The sequence below is a fragment of the Podarcis filfolensis genome (assembly GCF_964270895.1).
Source record: "Podarcis filfolensis genome assembly, chromosome: 18".
In the NCBI taxonomy this organism is placed as follows: domain Eukaryota; kingdom Metazoa; phylum Chordata; class Lepidosauria; order Squamata; family Lacertidae; genus Podarcis; species Podarcis filfolensis.
Window position 1 is genome coordinate 11,638,155 of NC_139622.1, and position 21,005 is coordinate 11,659,159.

General features: G+C 51.5%; 1 protein-coding gene across 3 annotated transcripts; it reads left to right on the plus strand.

The window, feature by feature from the left end:
• Nucleotides 1-1,017: 1,017 nt before the first annotated feature.
• MBD3 (methyl-CpG binding domain protein 3) lies at nucleotides 1,018-18,861 on the plus strand. 3 transcript variants are annotated; one of them, XM_083594868.1, is made up of 7 exons: nucleotides 1,018-1,165; nucleotides 9,166-9,325; nucleotides 11,223-11,360; nucleotides 12,151-12,241; nucleotides 13,651-13,828; nucleotides 15,347-15,547; nucleotides 16,635-18,861. In XM_083594868.1, exons 1-6 carry the CDS (start codon nucleotides 1,089-1,091, stop codon nucleotides 15,540-15,542), a joined length of 840 nt encoding a protein of 279 aa, XP_083450994.1. In that variant the 5' UTR covers nucleotides 1,018-1,088; the 3' UTR covers nucleotides 15,543-15,547; nucleotides 16,635-18,861. The 3 variants fall into 3 exon arrangements, with proteins under 3 accessions (XP_083450994.1, XP_083450993.1, XP_083450995.1); XM_083594867.1 differs by lacking the exon at nucleotides 1,018-1,165 and adding an exon at nucleotides 2,498-3,450; XM_083594869.1 differs by lacking the exon at nucleotides 1,018-1,165 and adding an exon at nucleotides 3,060-3,354.
• The last annotated feature ends 2,144 nt before the right edge of the window (nucleotides 18,862-21,005 follow it).

Here is a 21,005-nt window from a genome sequence, read left to right on the forward strand (position 1 = left end):
GCACCGCTTGCAGAGAAAACCTCACCTGTTGAATTTCTTCCTGCTCTGACAGCACAGGAACCCTAAAAGGGGGGGGGAATAGTGTATATTAGGTGAAAAGGCTTTTATTTTATTTTTTGAAGGGGGGTGCAGAATAGAAACTTTGGGCTCCTCTTTCACTTTGGGGGGTTTCCGTTCAATTAAATCACACTCCTAACGAGCCCCACCGAAATGATTGGCTCTCAAATTCAGTGGGTCTACCCCCTTGGCACCGAGATGGTTTGCCCTTGGAGAGAAGGTAACCTCACCTGTTGAACTGATGCATCACCTGTTGAATTCCTTCCTGCCCTAAAAAAAAGAGACCAAAATGTTGCATATTGGGTGGAAAGTATTTTTTTTTTTGTTGGGGGGCACAGAACAGAAACTTGGGGGGCTTCTCTCCCACTTTGGGGGGGGTCCCATTGCATTACAGCTGCAACCAGCCCCACTGAAATGGCTACTGAATTCAGTGGGTCCCTGCAGGTGTCAGCGCCTAGCCCCCCATTTTATGGGGGGAGGTTTTTTTAAAAAGAGTGGGGTGCTCCTTCCCGCAGCCCTATTGCTTTGGGGGGCTTCTCTCCCACTTTGGGGGTTCCCATTGCATTAAAGTTGCAAGGAGCCCCACTGAAATGGCTACTGAATTCAGTGGGTCCCTGCAGGTGTCAGCGCCTAGCCCCCCATTTTATGGGGGGAGTTTTTTTTTTAAAAAGAGTGGGGTGCTCCTTCCCGCACCCCTATTGCTTTGGGGGGCTTCTCTCCCACTTTGGGGGGGGGGTCCCATTGCATTAAAGTTGCAACCAGCCCCACTGAAATGGCTACTGAATTCAGTGGGTCCCTGCAGGTGTCAGCTCCTAGCCCCCCATTCTTAGGGGGGTGTTAAAGAATGGGGTGCTTCTCTCCCCCCAAATCCCATCCTACCCTCTTGCTTCTTCTGCCCCCCAACCCCCTCGGGGCTGGCTGGCTGGCTAGCTGGTTGCCGTGGGGCGGGGCTTGTGGGGCGGAGAGGGGCGGGGGTCGCGTGCTTTGGGACCACGTGGCGGCCACTGCCGGGGGTTGGGGGGGCGAGGAAGATGACCAAGGCGCCGGGGGGAGCTGGGGGGCCGAGAGGAGGCGGAGGAGGAGGGGGCCCCCGATGCCCTCCCTTGGGGTGAGCTTGCAATAACTTGGGGGGCGCGTGGGGGGGGTTGCACTTTTGCAAGCTGGGGGGTCACGCATTGCATGCATGCAAAAGGGGGCGAAGGTCCCGCTGCAAACAATGGGGTCAGTGTGGGTCACCGTGCATGCAAAGGGGGGGTCTTGCAAAAGTGGGGGGCAGGGGGTGGGTCGGGAGGGAGCTTTGGGGGGCAGGGGGTTGGTCGAGGGAGCGTGATATGGGGCAGGTGGGAGTTATGGAGTTGCAAGGGGTCCAGGGCAAGGGATATGGGGGTCAGATCTAGGGGGTGGGTCACTTAGCATGCAAGGGGAGGGGGTTTTGCAAAAGTGGGGGGCAGGGGTGGGTCGTGGGACCGTGCTATGGGGCAGGTGGGAGTTATGGAGTTGCAAGGGGTCCAGGGCAAGGGATATGGGGGTCAGATCCAGGGGGCTTGTTTGAGATGTGGGGCTGCTGCCTAGGGGGTGGGGGGCTGTAGGGGAACGAGATGGGGGGCTGCAGGGTGGAAGCAAGGGGGGCAGGAGGGTTGGGGGGCTGCTATGGGGAGAGGGAACAGGTGGTTGGGGGTAGCTTGTGTGGGGTGAAGTGTTTTGTGGGGGTCTGGCAAGTGTTGGGGGGCGGGCGATGGGGGGAGCAAGCGGGCATGGGATCTGTGGGGCAGAGAAGGGAAGGGGGAGGTTAGGGGGCGGAGGGAGGGGCTCCATTGAAGCCAATCGGGCAGTTATGGGGCGTCAGAGGGAGGGGGTCTAGGGAGATGTGGGGCGGGGGGTTCATAGAGGGGTGTTTAACATCAGAGGGGGTAGTTGTGGGTTCTATGGGGCTAGGGGAGTTGTGGGGATGTGGGGAGGAGCCATAGGGGGCGTGGAGATGGTTGGGGCGGGGAGGTGTGGGGTGGACCAGCCCCATAGCGGGGCTGTGGGGTTTCCAGAAGAGCCTTCTTGGCAAAACTGGGTGTGGGGGAGACTATTATTATTATTTATTGCACTTAAATGTGGGGAGAAGAAGGGGCTTGCTTTGGGGCGAGGGTTTTTTTTTTTAGTACGCGTGTCAGGGAGCCGGCGGTCGCATTCACACGTTCGGGCTTCTCGCGTCGAGCGGAAGAATATTGCGAGGTGGAACTCGTGAGGGGGGAAGAGCGAGATTTGCGTGTCGTGACGTTGTACACGTGTCCGGCTTTTTAAGAGGGGGAGACTTGTGGGGGGAAAAGCGAGACTCGCGACGTTGAACACGTGTCGAGCCTTTTTATGTGGGGGTGGGGACTCGTCTTCGCGTATACACGCGTGTCCCGCCTTTGTAGAGGGAGGGGAAAAGCAAAACTCGTCTTGGGGCGTCGTTTGTCGCGTTCCGACGTTACACCCGTGTCGGACTTTGTGCCTTAATGGCAAGAGGCTTTATTCATGCGCGTCGGGGCGTTTTGTTGCGAGGCGGTTGTCGCGCTTTTTATTCCCGATGTGTGTTGAGGGGAAAGAGTGTTTGTGTGTTTCGTCGCGCGTTCACGTGTCTTCGACTAGACACGTGTTTTCCCTTCCCTGAGGGGAAAACAACCTGGGACTATATTTCCCTGCCTGGAGCGGAGGGATACCTCCTTCGAAAAAAGCGCCTCGAGCGAATTGGCGGGAAAAAAAGTCGGACGCTTTACGTGTATAAAAAAAGCCGTCCGCCAACGGCTTTTCGTGCGCGCGCCCGCGGCGGAGGCCGAGTTCGCGCGAGAGGATGGAGCGCTTGAGGATCGCGCGCGGGATGATGAATGGAGCCGCCGCGGTGGGCGGGGCGAGACGAGCCAATGGGGGCCTACGTACGCACGCACGCACGTTCCGAACGTCGGGAGCGTACGTCGCCGCAGCGCCCCCTAGCGAGCAGGTGGCGCAGCGCAGGGCGTGATTGACAGCTCGCTTTTTCCCGGGGAACGTTCCATTCCCGTTTGCAGCCGTCGGAGGCGCTTTTGCAAAGCAGCAGCAGCAGCAGCCAGGCTGGCCTTGCAAGCCCGAGCGGACCTTGCAGTCGCCAGCAGCAGCAGCTGCAGCAAGCAAGCAGAACCAAGCCGAGCCAAGCACCGCTGCAACCCTGGCAGGGCGAGAGCACGGATCTGCCAGGCAGGCAGGAGCCAGAGGAGGAGGAGGAGGAGGTGGCTGGGCCGAGGCCGAATCCGACCCGCCGGGCCTCATGGAAGCGATGGATCGGAAGAGGTGGGAGTGCTCAGCTCTCCCGCAGGGATGGAAAAGGGAAGAAGTGACCAGGAAATCGGGGCTCTCCGCTGGCAAGAGTGATGTCTATTATTATAGGTGAATGTGGGGGGGGGGGGAGGAAGGAGGGGGTGGGTTTTTTTGGAGGGGGGGTGTTTACGCTGCCTGCAGCCGGCCTTTCTTCCTTCTTGCCTGCCTTCCATCGCTGCTGCAAAAGACGCTGTCAAGACGTCACGCAAGACAACCGTGAACATGCCCTTTCGCTGCAACCCTTGCATGGCCGGGGAGGGGGCCTTGCAGATGGTGGCGGGGGTCCAGAGAGATCTGCTTCTTCCCGCTTGCTTATGCAAGAAGGGGTGGCTGCGGGGGGGACCCCCAGTTGCAGTGGCACGAATCGGGGCTGTTCTGCGGGAGGCGTTGCAGGCGGATCGTGGCTTCCGTGGGGGGGGGGAGAAAAAGAAAGAGAGAGAGAGACTGAGAGGGAGAGAAGGAAGGAAGGAGAGAGAGAGAGAAGGAAGGGAAGAGAGAGAGAAAATTTGTGATAGTCCCCTTGCAAATCGCCGCCACTCAGTGCTAGTTTTGATTTTGCAAAAGATTTGGGGGGGAAGCAGGCGGGTTGCGGGGTGAGTTTCAGATTGAATGGGCACCCTATTGAATTTTTTATTGGGGGGGGGGAGAGAATACATGGAATTATTGCCTGCGTGCGCTTTTGAGGGATGCAACCCCGTTGTGCTGGTCTTGAAACGGGGAATGGGAATATCCCTGCAGCGAAAATATAATTTCTCTGTCTTTTTGCATTGAGGTTACGGGGTGTCTGCGTTGGCCGAGGGGTGTCTCTGATGCATGCCCCCCCCCCGGGGGGGCAACGTAAACACGGAGCTTTTCCGCCTAGAAAATTGTGGCTGTTCTGCATGGGGACACTGTGACAGTTCGGGAGCCGTTCACATAGCAACGGATTGACATGAATGCAGGAAATAATAACACACGCACCCCCGGTGCTGCTTGCACCAAGGTTTATTATGGGGGGGGTCAGGAACAGAACCAAGTTCTAGGTATTAGAAAGGAGGAATGCAGCCCTTAGATAATAAAATGAAAAATTGGGAAGCTGTCACTGCAGATTGTCTTCCGGTTATTGGCTCCCTTGCCAGGTGCTGGACTCCAAATCCCCCCCGCCTTGCATAGGTGAAGGTCTTTGGGGAGGGGGCTGATCTAGGCAGGTGGATCCCCCATTAGTGGCTCCCCCTGGACAGGCTGGGGAGGGGGCTGAACGGTTCATAGGGGTCCCATTTCCCCAGCCAACCTGGGATGGGTTGCTTCACCAGGGAGTGGGGGGCTCAAAATACTATTGCATCCAGGTTTTTTGGGGGGGGAGAGACTGCAGTTGTCGCAGGTTAGATATGCGGCTGTGTGCAGGCTATAGGTGCGCTGCGGGGCATTTGGGGGGGGGGGTCCTGTCTAATAAGAACATTATAGCCAGCAGGCAGTAGAAGCAATTGCAGCCTGTTTTGTTATTTGGGGACGGTGTGTGTGTGTGTGTGTGTGTGTGTGTCAGCCTGTTGCATTGAGAGAGGTCTGTTAAAGAGTATCTTTCTATGGCTGAAGTTATTCAGGGATACCCCACTGTGAATAACAATTTATTTTTTAAATATAATGATTTTTATTAGCTTTCAATTACAGTCCAATAACGACCTCATTATTACAATGCCAGCTTACGATACATTTATTAATACCAGTCGTTCAGATACCTAATGATATAATTTGGATAAAGTATATTTATCCACGCGCTAGATTTGGTTATTTTCTTTATTTCTGCGCTCCAAAATCTTACTAAGTTCCATTTTTGTTTTATTATTTATACCCCGCCAGTCTGGCTGGGTTTGTGATGACCCTGGAGAGCTCTCAAGTCTCCTGTTGTTGTTTTGGTGTGTTTCTTGTTGTTAATGCCCCACTCTGGGCAGCTTCCAACACGCATAAAAACATAATAAAACATCAAACGTTAATAATGACCATCTGATCCAATCCCAAAAAAGTCACAGTAAGTTTAAAACAAAGCAATATTCACTCATCCACTAGGAATATAATGTTGTTGTTGTTGTTGTTGAGTCGTTTAGTCTTGTCCGCCTCTTTGTGACCCCCCTGGACCAGAGCACGCCAGGCCCTCCTGTCTTCCACTGCCTCCCCCAGTTTGGTCAAACTCATGCTGGTAGCTTCGAGAACACTGTCCCACCATCTCATCCTCCGTCGTCCCCTTCTCCTTGTGTCCTCCATCTTTCCAAACATCAGGGTCTTTTCCAGGGAGTCTTCTCTTCTCATGAGGTGGCCAAAGTCTTGGAGCCTCAGCTTCAGGATCTGTCCTTCCAGTGAGCACTCAGGGCTGATTTCCTTCCGAATGGAGAGGTTGGATCTTCTTGCAGTCCATGGGACTCTCAAGAGTCTCCTCCAGCACCAGAATTCAAAAGCATCCATTCTTCGGCGATCAGCCTTCTTGATGGTCCAGCTCTCACTTCCATACATCACTACTGGGAAAAGCCAGTAATAGTAAACAGTGAAATTGAAGATCAGCAAATCGCATAGTTCCTGTTGTTTCTGTGGGGTGGCATGCACAGGAAATTTTGGGTGGGTGGCGAAGGCTGCCTTGGTGTTGCTTTGCCGGTTTGCAGCAAAGTTTGTTCCAACTAACCGCGGCGTTCATGCAACAATCATGTCGTTTGTACCGGGGTCGGGAATGTTCTCCAACCCGGAGGTTGCAGTCTGTTTTGCGCAGCCTTCCCGGAGCCAGGGTTGCAGTGAACCAATGCGAATTTTGGGTTTTGCACCGCGGCAAAGCGCTTGCGAACCTCTCTCTATCTATCCTCCAGCCTGGGAGTAATAAGCGTTTGAATCGTAGAGTTGCGAGGGAACCCCAGGGGTCATCCATCCCAACCCGCTGCAAAGCAGGAATCTCAGCTGAAGCATCCATGACCGGTGGCCACCCAACTACTGTGCTTGGAAACCTCCAAGGAAGGAGAGTCCACAACCACCGTAGAGGGACTGGTGTCGAGTCAGAATCTCTTGAAACTTGAAGCCCTGGGTTCGAGATTATTCGGATGTGATTTGGGAGCCTGGACTATGCAACCTGATGGGATATGGGGCCATGGGCGAACTCTGCATGCCGTTGTGTTTTCGGACGTAGAACAGGGGCTGTGGGAGCTCTTTGCAGCCTAGGGGCCGCTTTTCCTTCCCAGCAGCCTTGTGAGGGCCGCCTGCCAGCGGTGGGCGGGGCCAGGGAGGAAGTGGGCGGGGCAAAGGTTTGCAATTTTTGCTTTGCCCAGTACAATTTTCACACAAGGGGCACACATACCCGGTTCTCCCTGGCCAGCACATTTCCACCCGCTCATGGAAGACACTTCCAAGGGCCGGAACGGAAGCCCGGGGGCCACATCCATCCGCTGTCATGGAGCCTTTCCCAGAATCCTCTGCAACACAGAAGGGCTTTCCTTGCAGAAAGAAAGTTTGGAAACGGCCCCTCTGCATAATCCATTGTTTAATTCTCGGGGTGTTGTTTTTTTTGCAGTGGCGGCGGGTGTTCTTCAAAAAAGCAAGCCCCTCGCGTGGTTTTTTCTTTCTTTTCCAGGCTCTGAAAAACGTCTGGTGTCTGGAGCCAGAAAGGGGAGGTGCAACCAAGCTGCCTTTAATTGATAATAGGAGCCGGGATCCATTTGCAAAACCCTTTTCCCCCCTTCCTCGCTAAAGAGGGGAACAAAGAGATTTCTGCTTCGCGTCCAGAGTTGGGACATATGGAAAGTTGTTTGGGCACCTTGAATAGGGGCTGCATTCATCTTAATCTCCCGCCCCGTGCTCCCAAAAGTCTGAATTTGCAAGTTGAGCGCTTTAAATAAAAGAGCGAAAGAATCGCAAGGGGGGGGGGAGGTTTAACCCGCTTTTTATATTTTGTTCTTCGGCGGCTGGGGCAAGCCATTGAAAACCTCACAAAGCGGGCGTACTTGTGAGGAGAGGGAGGGGAGCGTGCAGAATCGTTTCTCAGCTGCTTTCTCCTTTTTCTTTACAATGAAAAATAGTGGTTTCAGGCTCCGGGGGGGCAGGGAGTCGCGCAGGCAAAAGTCGCTTTGCGCTTGCAGTTCACAAAAGGGAGACATACTGCCTTGCTTCCAAACCCCATGATGGGAGGCTTCTCTCACCCACCGAAGCGTCCGAAACTTCAGAGTTGCGCGGGTATCGCGTTTCAGAGGCTTTTTACGCACTTTTATTTTTTTCGGACGCGCTGAAATTCTGCGTTTGCTCGGCTTTTCGTGGGGAGTTTGTGTGTGTGTGTCTAGGGGGTTGTGAATTGAGAGCTCCGGAAACAAGCGCTGAAAATTCAGCCTGTTGGAAAAGTTGAATCGGTCCTAGGAGGTCAGTAAGGCGACGCTTGTGTACGTATTTGAACAGCAAACTTGTTCCTGCAGATTTATGGAGAAGGGAGAAGCCAATGGCCATCAAGTGTCTCTGCCATCTTGGGGTTGCATGCCTGGAGATCCTTGGATCCTGACTTTTTCTCACACACTTAAGACCCCATCCTGTAGAATTCTGTCCGTTCTGTTTTATCTACACAATCGGAATGAATTTCGGGAGCGAAGATGCTTTTGCGCAGCGAATTGGGAATCGTTTTGATTGCAAATGTTATATATCGACCTGCCCCGCTCCTTCTTAAAAGTGACGTGGGCCGTTCATAACGTGAGTTCCACAGGACAGGGGTCAAAGTGCGTCAAAACGGTCCAGATCCGGGGATCCCCAGGCATGCACCTGCAGATGGCCGAGACGTCAGGCGACAATTGGCGCCCGGGCATCTTCGCTTGATGGCAAGCGGCCAATAAAGGTAAAGGGACCCCTGAGCATTAGGTCCAGTCATGGCCGACTGGGGCTGTGGCACTCATCTCTCTTTACTGGCCGAGGGAGCCGGCGTACAGCTTCCGGGTCATGTGGCCAGCAGGACTAAGCCGCTTCTGGCGAACCAGAGCAGCGCACGGAAACGCCGTTTCCCTTCCCGCCGGAGCGGTACCTATTGATCTACTTGCACTTTGACGTGCTTTCAAACTGCTAGGTGGGCAGGAGCAGGGACCGAGCAACGGGAGCTCACCCCATCATTGCGGGGATTCGAACCGCCGACCTTCTGATCGGCAAGTCCTAGGCTCTGTGGTTTAGCCCACAGCGCCACCTGCGTCCCACACAAGCGGCCAATAGCCAGGTGGAAAACGCGCCTGGCCCCTGGCTAATTTCAAACAGTGGCTCTCTCCGCCATCTCCCTCCGTCAGTTGCTTTAGCAGTAAAGCACTTCTCCTTCGCGCTTGTGGGCTTGGAATACACCTGCCAGAGGTACATAGGGATTAGATGCAGCCCTCCAAGCCTTTTTCCCTGGCCCTTGGGACTCCCACCCCCTTGCTGGGCCTGCTGCTGTGCTTTTGGCTGGCTGGAATGCACACCTAACCAGCGATCATTCCTCTCGCTCGCCCGTATTAAAGGACGAGGGTTTGGCATCCAGAAACCTCGCTTTGTGTCTTTGTCTCCCGTTGCAAAGCAAAAAAAACGGTAAGAGCCTCACCCATTGCTGCAACGAATTTGCCTACGGCCCTGCCCTCTAGAGCCATGCGGCCCTCAAAAAGTTCCCTGCGATAGGAAGAGACAGAAGAAGTTTTCTCTTTTTCTTTGCTTTGCGGCTGTGTTGTTTTCCTCTGCCCCGAACGGATTTTGTTTCGCTGCACCCGGTTTGCCTCGTGCTAACGCTCCCAGAAGCCATAATTTCTCTCCCTCTCCGTCCCTCTATTTCCCCCCCCCCAGCCCGAGCGGGAAGAAATTCCGAAGCAAGCCTCAGCTGGCCCGTTACCTCGGCAACTCCATGGACCTGAGCACCTTCGACTTCCGGACGGGAAAGATGCTCATGAGCAAAGTGAACAAGAACAGGCAGCGGATGCGCTATGACTGTTCCAGCCAGGCCAAGGTAAGCCCGGCTCTCCACCCCAGGAGCCCCATAGCACTTGACCCTCGCCATGCCAGCCTCCCCAGGCCTTTTGTGCGAAAGGCAGCCCTGCTACGCTGCAGGCAACGCAAAACAAAAAACAAAAAACTTGCTCCGTGTGGCATCTGCCTCCTCGGATGGATCATAAGGAAAGGGTTAAAATAGATGTGATTGGCCAGTGAGAATGCAAGGGGGAATAAAAGTTGGAGTGGGAGGTTTTGAAAGTGAGTTGAGTTGAGGTTTGGGAGTTGAAGAAGGAAGAGGTGTGGGTTGGTAGAGTTGTATTGTGAGAGAGTGAGAGGAATTGTTAGGTGGAGTCAGATAGATAGTTGGAATGATCAGTTTAAAGTTGCTAGGAACTAAGATTTAAGAAACTGACAAGAAAAATTAACTGAAACCGTAAGCTTGTCCCTGCATTTAAAAATAAACTTGATTATTTGTTTATGTTAACAACTGACTGGACTCCGTGTGTCCCCGTGAGATACGGGGTGGTGGCAGCGGAAAAAGCAATCGCAGTGGCGGCACAGGGTCAATAGACCGTCAAACGTCCCGGGGCCCTGTGTGTGATCGCCACACTCCGTTAAGGCAAGGATGCTTAACTTCTGCAGTCTCCATAAATCTTCGCTCCGCTCCTCCCAAGGAGGAGGAAATTTGGGGAGGGCATGGGGCTAGAGTTTTGTTGCAGAAGCACAAATCTTCCCTTTCTTCCAAGAAACGCACTTTGAAAAAGTTGTCCCTAAGGATACAGTGGAACCTCGGTTTTCGAACATAATCCGTTCCGGAAGAACAGGGCCTTCTCTGCAGTGGCTCCCCGTCTGTGGAATGCTCTCCCGAAGGACGTTTGCCTGATACCTTCATTATACACCTTTAGGCGCCGGGCAAAAACGTTCCTTTTTAACCAGGCCTTTGGTTGATCTTATTGACATCTAACACCCTTTTGGAATGTGGTTTTTTTGGGGGGGGGGTTATTGGGTTATAGTTTTTGGTTTGATTTTATATGTTGTGGTCTTGTTCGTGAACCGCCCTGAGACTTCCAGGTATAGGGTGGTGTATAGATTGAATGAATGAATGAATAACGTCCGAAAATCAAAGGGCAGTCGACGAAATCCATTGAAAAAATAGAGACGCCCACCTCGGAAGCCGTTTGACTTCCAAGGCGCGTTTGAAAACGGAAGCACTCACTTCCGGGTTGTCGGTGTTCAGGTTCCGAATTGTTCGTCAACTGAGACGTCCGAGAACCGAGGTTCCGCTCTAAAACAAAACGACTGTAAGTTTAGTTTGGAGATGGTATTGAACAGCAGTCCGATCAAATCAAAGAAACAAGGAATATTTGTGTGATAATTTGGATGCCAGGAAACAGGGACTTGCGTTCACATGTGGTGGGCGTGTAAATATGTACAGTGGTACCTCGGGTTACATACGCTTCAGGTTACAGACTCCACTAACCCAGAAATAGTACCTCAGGTTAAGAACTTTGCTTCAGGATGAGAACAGAAATCGTGCTCTGGCGGCGCGGCAGCAGCAGGAGGCCCCATTAGCTAAAGTGCTGCTTCAGGTTAAGAACAGTTTCAGGTTAAGAACGGACCTCCAGAACGAATTAAGTACTTAACCCGAGGTACCACTGTACAATTATTATTTTTTGGCAAAGATTGTTTAAGGAGATTACAGAAAAACCACTGGGTGAAAAGTCCAGAGGTGGAATTATTGTTATCGATTTACGATGGGGTGGTGGAGGGTTCTCAGGCTAGGAAGGGCTTGCTCGCAAGGTTATCAACAGGTGCACGAGTTTAGGAAGTGGGAGAAGGGGCAAGGTGAAGCATCAAGGTGCGCCGTTTTCGATCTGTTGGGGTCACCTGCCTCTCCGTCGTTCTGTTTCCAGGGCAAACCCGACCTGAACACGGCGCTCCCCGTCCGGCAGACGGCGTCAATCTTCAAACAGCCCGTCACCAAAATTACAAACCACCCAAACAATAAAGTCAAAACGGACCCCCAAAAGTCAGTCGACCAACCCCGCCAGGTAAGCGGGTCCTGGAGGGCGCACACCTGTGTGCTGTGTATTCAGTGAGTCTGCGTTTGCCTGAGCTGGAGCCTGGACTAAGGATTCTGAGCTCCTCATGATGTCCCAATCCCAGGACATTTTCAGGATTTCCTGTGTGTCCGTGGCATTTCTTCCTGTCCTCGTTCTAATGAAGTTTTTGGATACCTGTATTTTGGGAATAGGGGGCGCAGGTGGCGCTGTGGGTTAAACCACAGAGCCTAGGGCTTGCCGATCAGAAGGTCGGCGGTTCAAATCCCCGCCATGGGGTGAGCTCCCGTTGCTCAGTCCCTGCTCCTGCCAACCTAGCAGTTCGAAAGCACGCCAAGGTGCAAGTAGATCAATAGGTACCACTCCGGCGGGAAGGTAAACGGCGATCAGCCTTCTTGATGGTCCAGCTCTTACTTCCATACATCACTACTGGGAAAACCATGGCTTTAACTATACGGACCTTTGTTGGTATGCAAGTTGGCATGCAAGTAGGAGTTAATAATTTTAAATAAATGACACTTGGAAAGGATTCTCTCTGCCTGAGAGCCAGCATTGGACTGTGTGCACATGGCTTCTCTCCACCTGCACCCAAAAAAAGAAAAGAACCATGGGAGATAGAGTTTCCCACTCTTACAGCTACAGTTCCCAGCGCCCTTAACAAACAACCCTTTCCCAAGGATTCGCGCCATGTGCTTTTAAATGTGCGGGCAGCTGGTGTTTTTGTTCAGAGAAATGTGCTTAACGGGTCATTCTTTCTCTCTTTTTTCTCTCCTATTCCCAGCTCTTCTGGGAGAAGAAGCTCAGTGGCCTGAACGCCTTTGATATCGCAGAGGAGCTGGTGAAAACCATGGACCTCCCAAAAGGTTTGCAAGGTACTTGTGCCCCTTTTTGATCGCTGCAAATAAACGATAAGTCACCTCGCCCCGCATCCTGCCTCTGGGGTCAACTAGATACCATCAGAGGGAATATAATAAAAATTTATTATTTATGCCCTGCTCATCTGGCTGGGTTTCCCCAGCCACTCTGAGTGGCTCCCAACCGAATACAGTATTAAAAACACAATACAGCATTAAGCATTAAAAACTTCCCTAAACAGGGCTGCCTTCAGATGTCTTCTAAAAGTCAGATAGTTGTTTATTTCCTTGACGTCTGATGGGCATTCCACAGGGCGGGAGCCACCACCGAGAAGTCCCTCTGCCTGGTTCCCTGTAACCTCACTCCTCGCATTTTTATTTGCACCCCTCCCATCTGACTGGGCTGCCCCAGCCACTCTGGGCAGCTTCCAATATATACGAAAGCGCAATAAAGCATTCCAAAAACAGCAGTTGCGGAACCTTATTGGGCCACCGTAAACTCGCCCCCGGGGTGCCCCTTACCCCAATATATAAAAAAGCATTATTCAGAACCATGGTTTGCGGAGCCCACTATGAAATACAGTGGTACCTTGGGTTAAGTACTTAATTCGTTCCGGAGGTCTGTTCTTAACCTGAAACTGTTCTGAACCTGAAGCACCACTTTAGCTAATGGGGCCTCCTGCTGCCGCCGCATGATTTCTGTTCTCATCCTGAAGCAACGTTCTTAACCTGAGGTACTATTTCTGGGTTAGCAGAGTCTGTAACCTGAAGCGTCTGTAACCCGAGGTACCACTGTACAAATTTAAAACAGTAACCCATTTATTTAAGATCCAGTTACAACGACGTACAGTGGTACCTCGGGTTACAGACGCTTAAGGTTCCATACGCTTCAGGTTACAGACTCTGCTAACACAGAAATAGTACCTCAGGTTATGAACTTTGCTTCAGTCTGAGAACAGAAATCGGGCTTCGGCAGCGGGAGGCCCCGTTAGCTAAAGTGGTGTTTCAGGTTAACAGTTTCAGGTTAAGAACGGACCTCTGGAACGAATTAAGTACTTAACCCGAGGTACCACTGAAGTTTAATTAAGTCAACAAACACCAATGGATCTGGTGATACCAGATCTTTTCAAAGCCGCCGGGTCATTTACACCACCTGTGCCCCCCTTGCCTGCTCTGGGACCGCCCAACCGCCCTATATGTAGACACCTACAACAGCGTTCGTCAACCTGGCGCCCTCCAGCTGTGGTCCAAAATATCTGGAGGGTCCTAGGTTTATAAGGCCTGAACCCAGGGGTCAGCAGACTTTTTCATCGGGGCCGGTCCACTGTCCCTCAGACCTTGTGGGGGGCCGGACTATATATTTGGGGGGGGGGGAATGAACGTCAGCAGCCGTGCAGTGACCGCACGCTCCGTGTCTCCTCCCGCAGGTGTGGGGCCCGGCTGCACCGACGAGACCCTCCTCTCCGCCATCGCCAGCGCCCTCCACACCAGCACCATGCCCATCACCGGGCAGCTCTCTGCCGCCGTGGAGAAGAACCCCGGAGTCTGGCTGAACACCTCCCAGCCCCTCTGCAAGGCCTTCATGGTGACTGATGAGGACATCAGGTCAGTGACGCTCCCTGGAGCAGGGAGAAGTTTTCTCTCTCTTCCTGTCTCTCCCTCTTTCTTTCTTTCTTTCTTTCTTTCCTTCCTTCCTTCCTTCCTTCCTTCCTTCCTTCCTTCTTTCTCTCTCCCCCTCTTTATCTCTGTCTCTTTCTTTCTTTCTTTCTTTCTTTCTTTCTTTCTGTCTGTCTGTCTGTCTGTCTGTCTCTCTCTTTATCTCTCCCTCTCTCTCCCCCCTTTCTGTTTCTCTTTCTTTCTTTCTTTCTGTCTGTCTTTCTTTCTTTCTGTCTGTCTCTCTCTTTATCTCTCCCTCTCTCTCCCCCCCTTTCTGTTTCTCTTTCTTTCTTACTTACTTTCTTTCTCTCTCCCTCTTTCTTTCTCCCCCTCTTCCTCCCTGTCTCTTTTTCTTTCTTTCTCCCCCTCTTTATCTCTCTCTTTGTCTCTTTCTGTCTTTATCTTTCTCTCTCTTTCTTTATCTCTTTCTTTCTCCCTCTTTCTTTATCTTTCCCTCTCTCCCCCTTTCTTTCTTTCTTTCTTTCTTTCTTTCTTTCTTTCTCTCTGTCTTTCTCTTTCTTTATCTCTCTCATCCTCTCTCTCTTTCACTATTATTATTATTATTATTACTAATACTACTACTACTACTATTATTACAGTGGTCCCTTGGGTTACAGACGCTTCAGGTTACAGACTCCCCTAACCCAGAAATAGTACCTCAGGTCAAGAACTATGCTTTAGGATGAGAACAGAAATCGCGCAGCGGCAGCGGGAGGCCCATTAGCGAAACTGGTCCTTCAGGTTAAGAACAGTTTCAGGTTAAGAAGGGACCTCCGGAACAAATTAAGTTCTTAACCCGAGGTACCACTGTATTATTATTATTATTATTATTATTATTATTATTATTATTATTCAATCTCTACAATATCCTTGTTTAGCTGAGCTGGCCTTAACTGTGCCCAGTATTCCAAACACCAACATTTTCTTCCTCTCGTGGCCATTGTTTCTGTTCTTCTGTTCTGGCCTCAACCAGAGCCAGGGCCTTTTCATCTGTGGCCCCGATCTGGTGGAACGCTCTGCCACAAGAGACTAGGGCCCTGCGGGACTTGACACCTTTCCGCAGGGCCTGCAAGACAGAGCTGTTCCACCAAGCCTTTGGTCAGCCTGACTCCCTCCTTTGGCAATCTTCACAGAACTTTAGCCTAATGGTTGCCATCAATTTGATTTGAATTAATTTTATAATGAAATGATTTTAGAATGTTGTACTGTTTTATTGTTGCTAGCTGCCCTGAGCCCGGCTTCAGCTGGGGAGGGCGGGATATAAATAATTTATTATTATTATTATTATTATTATTATTCTTGCACCTTGAGGGTTCCACCCTCTTGACCGCAAAGGGGTCTCCGCACTGGTCTCCCAGGCGTGTGGCGGAAACGCAAAGCAGCTGCCAAGACAGGCGGTTGTTTGGGGAGGGGGCTATGCCGCCATCCCCCAGCCTCCAGCTTCCCTTCCCTCCCTTCCCCATACAGGAAACAGGAAGAACTCGTACAACAAGTGCGAAAGAGGCTGGAAGAAGCTCTGATGGCAGACATGCTGGCTCACGTAGAGGAGATTGCGCGGGACGGCGAGGCGCCCGAGGAGAAGGCCCTGGGGGACGAAGACAGGGAGGAGGAGGAGGAGGAAGAAGAGGACGTGGATCGCGGGCCGGAGGTGGAGAGCGTATAGTCCAGGTAACAACACCCTCAGTTGCTCCGGGGAAAACTCTGTCGCTCCGTGGCAAAACATGCAAGCAGGAAAGACTCCATGTCTGAATCCCTAGAGGACTGCTGCCAGTCAGTGCAAGCCAGAGGTTTTCAACCGTTTTTGGCTCCGCGGCTCCCTTGACCAACTGCATTCTTTTTGCGGCGTCCCTGTGGGGCTCAGGAGCCCCCTTCCCTGCAGAGCTGGCAGCCCCTCACCCTTTTTCGAACCCCCTCCCTTGTGGAGCGTTCCCTCGGCCTCCTCTCCCCTTTCCACCGTGTTGCTTTCTCATCTCAGTCGGTGGAAAGATTGGACTGTCGGCTGCCCCAGATATAGAGTCCCGTCGACGATCAGCCATCAATTCAGTTTGCATTTAATGGCAAGCTTATCTCGCTAAACCACAGAGCCTAGGACTTGCCGATCAGAAGGTCGGCAGTTCGAATCCCCGCAATGACAGGGTGAGCTCCTGTCGCTCAGTCCCTGCTCCTGCCAACCTAGCAGTTCGAAAGCACGTCAAAGTGCAAGTAGATCAATAGGTCCCGCTCCGGCGGGAAGGTAAACGGCGTTTCCGTGCGCTGCTCTGGTTCGCCAGAAGCGGCTTAGTCCTGCTGGCCACATGACCCGGAAGCTGTACGCCGGCTCCCTCGGCCAGTAAAGCGAGATGAGCGCCACAACCCCAGAGTCTGTCGTGACTGGACCTAATGGTCAGGGGTCCCTTTACCTTTACCTGTCTCGCTTGCTCTTTCCAAAAACTCTATGGAAGCCAAAAACACAGCCCTCCGTCAAAACCCACACTTTCCCGAATGGCGTGGTGCTGTTCTCTGGCCAAGCAGTGTGCAGAAAAATGCACGGATTGGGGCCAAGTGTGTGCCAAGAGGTGTTGAAAATAGCACTCCAAAGTCCATCATATCAGGGCAAAGGTTTTCAATCTTTTTGGGTCCACGGCTCCCTTGGCCAATAAATCAAGATGTGCGCCACAACCCCAGAGTTGGCCACGACTGGACCTAATGGTCAGGGGTCCCTTTACCTTTACCTAGTCCTCTGTGATTGATCAAGTCTCTCTCTCTCTTCCTTCAGGGAGTCCCTCTTGAGAATCCTAGCCTTTCCTCGCCCCGCAAAGAGGCGAGCTTGCCGCCGGACAGCGTCGCATGTCGTCTCCGCAGCCACCTGGAGATGCCTTCGGCCTCCGGTCGTCTTCAGCCTTTATTTGCCGGACACTCGAGAATCCAGTGGCTCAGTAGATCCTGGGTGGCTTGAAGATGGACTTTACTAAAATCCGTACTCTTTCTCTCTCTCCTCTCTCAACCCACCACCCCCCATTTGTCATTTCCTCAAGTGTTGACAGGGAAGGAACGCAGAGAAACTGCAAACGTTAACTGCTCCGTCTTTCATTTCCAGGGAGCAGCGAAGCATTTTGAGCCTGCTTCCCTGGTTGTTGGTTTTTTATCATTATTAGGTAGCACACACGTACTCAAACTTAACGTCCTCTTTCGGCTTAAGGTAGAGGCGCCGTTTTTAAATGGGGACCACCTGTCCCGTACTTGGTTTGGTTGCTCCAGTTGTAGATAATCCTTCCTTCTGCGAAATCTCGCTATGGGATTTGTGTGTGCGTTTGTGTGTTTTCATCTTAACTTTTCCAGACTGTCCGGTCTTCCCAGAGGTGTAACAGGGGGGTTCCTTCCCATATGAGGGGAACGGTGACCGTCTCGGGGACCCCAAAAGCTGCCAGCCGTTTGTGTGGAACTCTCGAAAGTGCAAACATTTGGGGTTACGCACACAAAGTCCATTTATCCAGTGGCAATATCGTGGGGGTGGGTGGGACCCTTTCGGAGAAAACTTTCGTAAGCTTAAAGGTGCTGTATCATTTGTGTGTTTTTCACGACCTGTGCATAGTGAGGAGGAGGGCATATACTGACCTCCCCAAATCCGTTTTACTAGACTCAAATCATTTGCTTTTGGGCGGCAGATGTGGCCTTTTGCTCGTCTCACACAATTGAAAGCGATAGATCGAAAGCGGCGCGTGTCCTCAGAAGAGGCGAGCTGAACTGATCTGGTTTTGCAACGATTGCAGAGTCTGGCTTATTAGACGTGTTCAGCATCAGAGTACACCCCACAACACAAAGCTGTCCCCAAATCAGACTTGCTTGGAATTAGCGCAACCCTTGCCTGAGGAGCCAGCATGTCGCCGTGCAAAAATCTGCGGGTTTTAATTGCATCGTTGCCATGCAGAAATCTGGGTTTTAATTGCAGCCTCCGTGCAGAAATCTGGGTTTTAATTGCAGCACTGCTGTGCAAAAATCTGTTGGTTTAAATTGCACCGTTGCCATTCAGAAACCTGTGGCTTTTACTTTTACCCAGGCTTGTTCTGAACCTATTTAAACCATTTCTTTCCGGAGCCACACACGATGACGGGAACCTGTGACGGAAAATCCTGGCTTGTTTTCGCCGCCTGGGACCCATGCAGTTTTCGGTTTTGGGTCAGCGCAGCAGTACCTGCCCCCCGAATCCCCTCTCCAGTGCCCATCCCACCTGCCAGCTCCCCATTGGTGCTTCTAAACCAACATATAGGATTGTTTCTTTGGAGTGGGGGGGAAATGGGGCTCGGCTGCTTCTTCGGAGACGCCGCTTTTCCCCATTAGAGAGGGAAACCCCTACACCTGCTTCACTGGCCATCCCTGCTACTGAATTTTGTCCATTTCGGATTTGTGTGTGTGTGTGTGTCTTAATCCCAGAAGCACGGATTTTCACTCCGTTCCGAAGCAGTTTTTGGGACTCCCTTTTGGGTAGGGAATGTTAGGAGAGGCACATTCTTGCAATGGAGGGATTTGCCAGTTTTGTACACACACAGAGATGCCTGTCTTTCCTCCGTCTCCTTTTTTCCTCCACCTGCGGTTCCACCTTTTCAGATCACTCCACGCAAACCCTTTTCCTCTTAAGCTTTCGCCGGCAGTAAAAACAGCGCCAGCAAGCTTCTCTCTTTCCCTGCGATGTTGCCGTGGTAGAAACCTCATGCCTGCCGCACAGACAACTTATTTTTGCGGCGTCTCATCACAACCCGGTGGTCCCCGTCCGAAGCGAGTTTCTTTTATTCCTCGAAGCGACTTTTGTATCGGCTGCTTTTTGCGGGGTGGGGTATAGCGCGGTTTTGCAGCTTTTAGATATTTCGCAGCGATCCGGGAGCCCCTTCTCCCCGCCTCGCCTCCTTAGCACTAACCGATGATGTCCTTTCAGCCGTGATCATATTTGTAATATTTGTTGGGGGGGGGGGACTATTAGTTTTGTAATTAAAAAGGAAAAAAGAAAACGATGTTTTGCGTACATTCTTCCGGTGTGTTTCAACGCTTGGGGAGAAAAGGTCGAGCGTGAATGCAAGTTGTCGTGCGACCCCGAGGCTGTGGAGTTGGAAAAGGATCGGGAGGTGCAGGAACATTGCTGAGAAAAGGACCAAGCATTTTGCCTTTTTAAAAATTCACCCCTTAACCTCCTCTTCTCCAGGCTAAACATGCCCAGCTCCCTTAGCCGTTCCTCATAAGGCATCGTTTCCAGGCCTTTGACCATTTTGGTTGCCCTCCTCTGGACACGTTCCAGTTTGTCAGTGTCCTTCTTGAACTGTGGTGCCCAGAACTGGACACAGTACTCCAGGCGAGGTCTGACCAGAGCAGAATACAGTGGCACTATTACTTCCCTTGATCTAGATGCTATACTCCTATTGATGCAGCCCAGAATTGCATTGGCTTTTTTAGCTGCCGCGTCACACTGTTGGCTCATGTCAAGTTTGTGGTCAACCAAGACTCCTAGATCCTTTTCACATGTAGTGCTCTCAAGCCAGGTGTCAGCCATCTTGTATTTGTGCCTCTCATTTTTTTTGCCCAAGTGCAATACTTTACATTTCTCCCTGTTAAAATTCATCTTGTTTGTTTTGGCCCAGTTCTCTAATCTGTCAAGGTCGTTTTGAAGTGTGATCCTGTCCTCTGGGGTGTTAGCCACCCCTCCCAGTTTGGTGTCATCTGCAAATTTGATCAGGATGCCCTTGAGTCCATCATCCAAGTCGTTGATAAAGATGTTGAATAAGACCGGGCCCAAGACCCTGTGGCACCCCACTAGTCACTCAGGAAATCTCTGAGCCCGCTGGGCTTTTGCTCAATGAGGTGGTCGCAGAGTTCAGCACTTTTCCCCATTTGGAAATAATAATAATAGTGTTGAAGGAGGAAGTTGGGAAGAGCGCCACACTTTACCACTTCCTGTTTCAGATCTATGTGCTTTTTTCAAGGATCAGGTTAATTCTACCAGATCTGCATTTCGCCCAGATCGCTTACAAAGTTCACTCTGCTTTTCCTTCGGTGGGTGGGTCTGATCCAGTGAAGTAGCAGGGAAACTCCCAAAAGTTTGGCACCCTCCACGAGGGGTTTATCAATTTCACTTTTAATTTGTATTCCGCCTTCAGGCGGTTTGCAGGCTGCAAAGAAAATAGATGGCAAAGATCGTGCACGTTGTAGTAATTATTATTATTATTATTATTTATTTATACCCCGCCCATCTGGCTGGGTTTCCCCAGCCACTCTGGGTGGTTTCCAGCAAAATACTAAAATACAATAATTCGTCAAATATTAAAAGCTTGCCTAAATAGGGCTGCCTTCAGATGTCTTCTGAAAGTCAGGTAGTTGTTTATCTCCTTGGCATCTGATGGCAGAGGGTGCCACCACCGAGAAGGCCCTCTGCCTGGTTCCCTGCAACCTCACTTCTTGCAGGGAGGGAACCGCCCGAAGGCCCTCGGAGCTGGACCTCCGTGTCCAGGCAGAACAATGTGATCCAATCTGATCCAATACCAAAAGTCGTCACGGTAACTTTAAAATAAACAACTATCAAAGCAGCATTTGACAATCCGTTAGAATATAGTAGTGAGCAGCAAAATTAAATATCCACGAATACTAATTAGAACAGCTTGCACTTGTCAGTTACAATAAGGAATTCCTAAACTGTGATCAGTTAAAATAAGGGCAAGGCACAGTGCACAGAACACACAAAGGAGGAGGTAGATAGCTTGGTCCCAGGCACAGGTCCAGTCTTGGCATCTAAATAGGCGTGGGACTGTCCTTTTGCCCAGAACCACGGAAAGAGAATCGCTAACAGCCAGGGTGGGAGATATTTCTGTGGTCTTCCACCCTAAAATGCCCAGCTTCCTTTCAGATGGCATCACCATCCTTTAAAAAAGAGGGGGGGAGGAAAGAGGGAGGGAGAGAAGGAAAGGGAAGCAAGGAAAGAGGGAAGGAAGGGGCTGAAGGAAAAAGGGAAGGGAGGAGGGATGAAAGCAAAGGGAGGGTGGGAGATAAGGAAGGAAAGGGGAGGAAGGATGGAAGGAAAAAGGGAGGGATGGAAGGGAAGTGGGGAGGAAGGGGCTGAAGGAGAAAGAGAAGGATGGAAGGAAAGGGAGGGAGAGAAGGAAGGATG

Excerpts from the sequence above, each read along its gene's own strand:
- MBD3 (XM_083594867.1), top strand. The coding sequence starts at position 3,332 with ATGGAAGCGATGGATCGGAAGAGGTGGGAGTGCTCAGCTCTCCCGCAG. Across the intron at positions 12,242-13,650 it reads CCTCCCAAAAGGTTTGCAAG|GTGTGGGGCCCGGCTGCACC; the intron begins GTACTTGTGCCC and ends CTCCTCCCGCAG. Across the intron at positions 13,829-15,346 it reads GTGACTGATGAGGACATCAG|GAAACAGGAAGAACTCGTAC; the intron begins GTCAGTGACGCT and ends TTCCCCATACAG.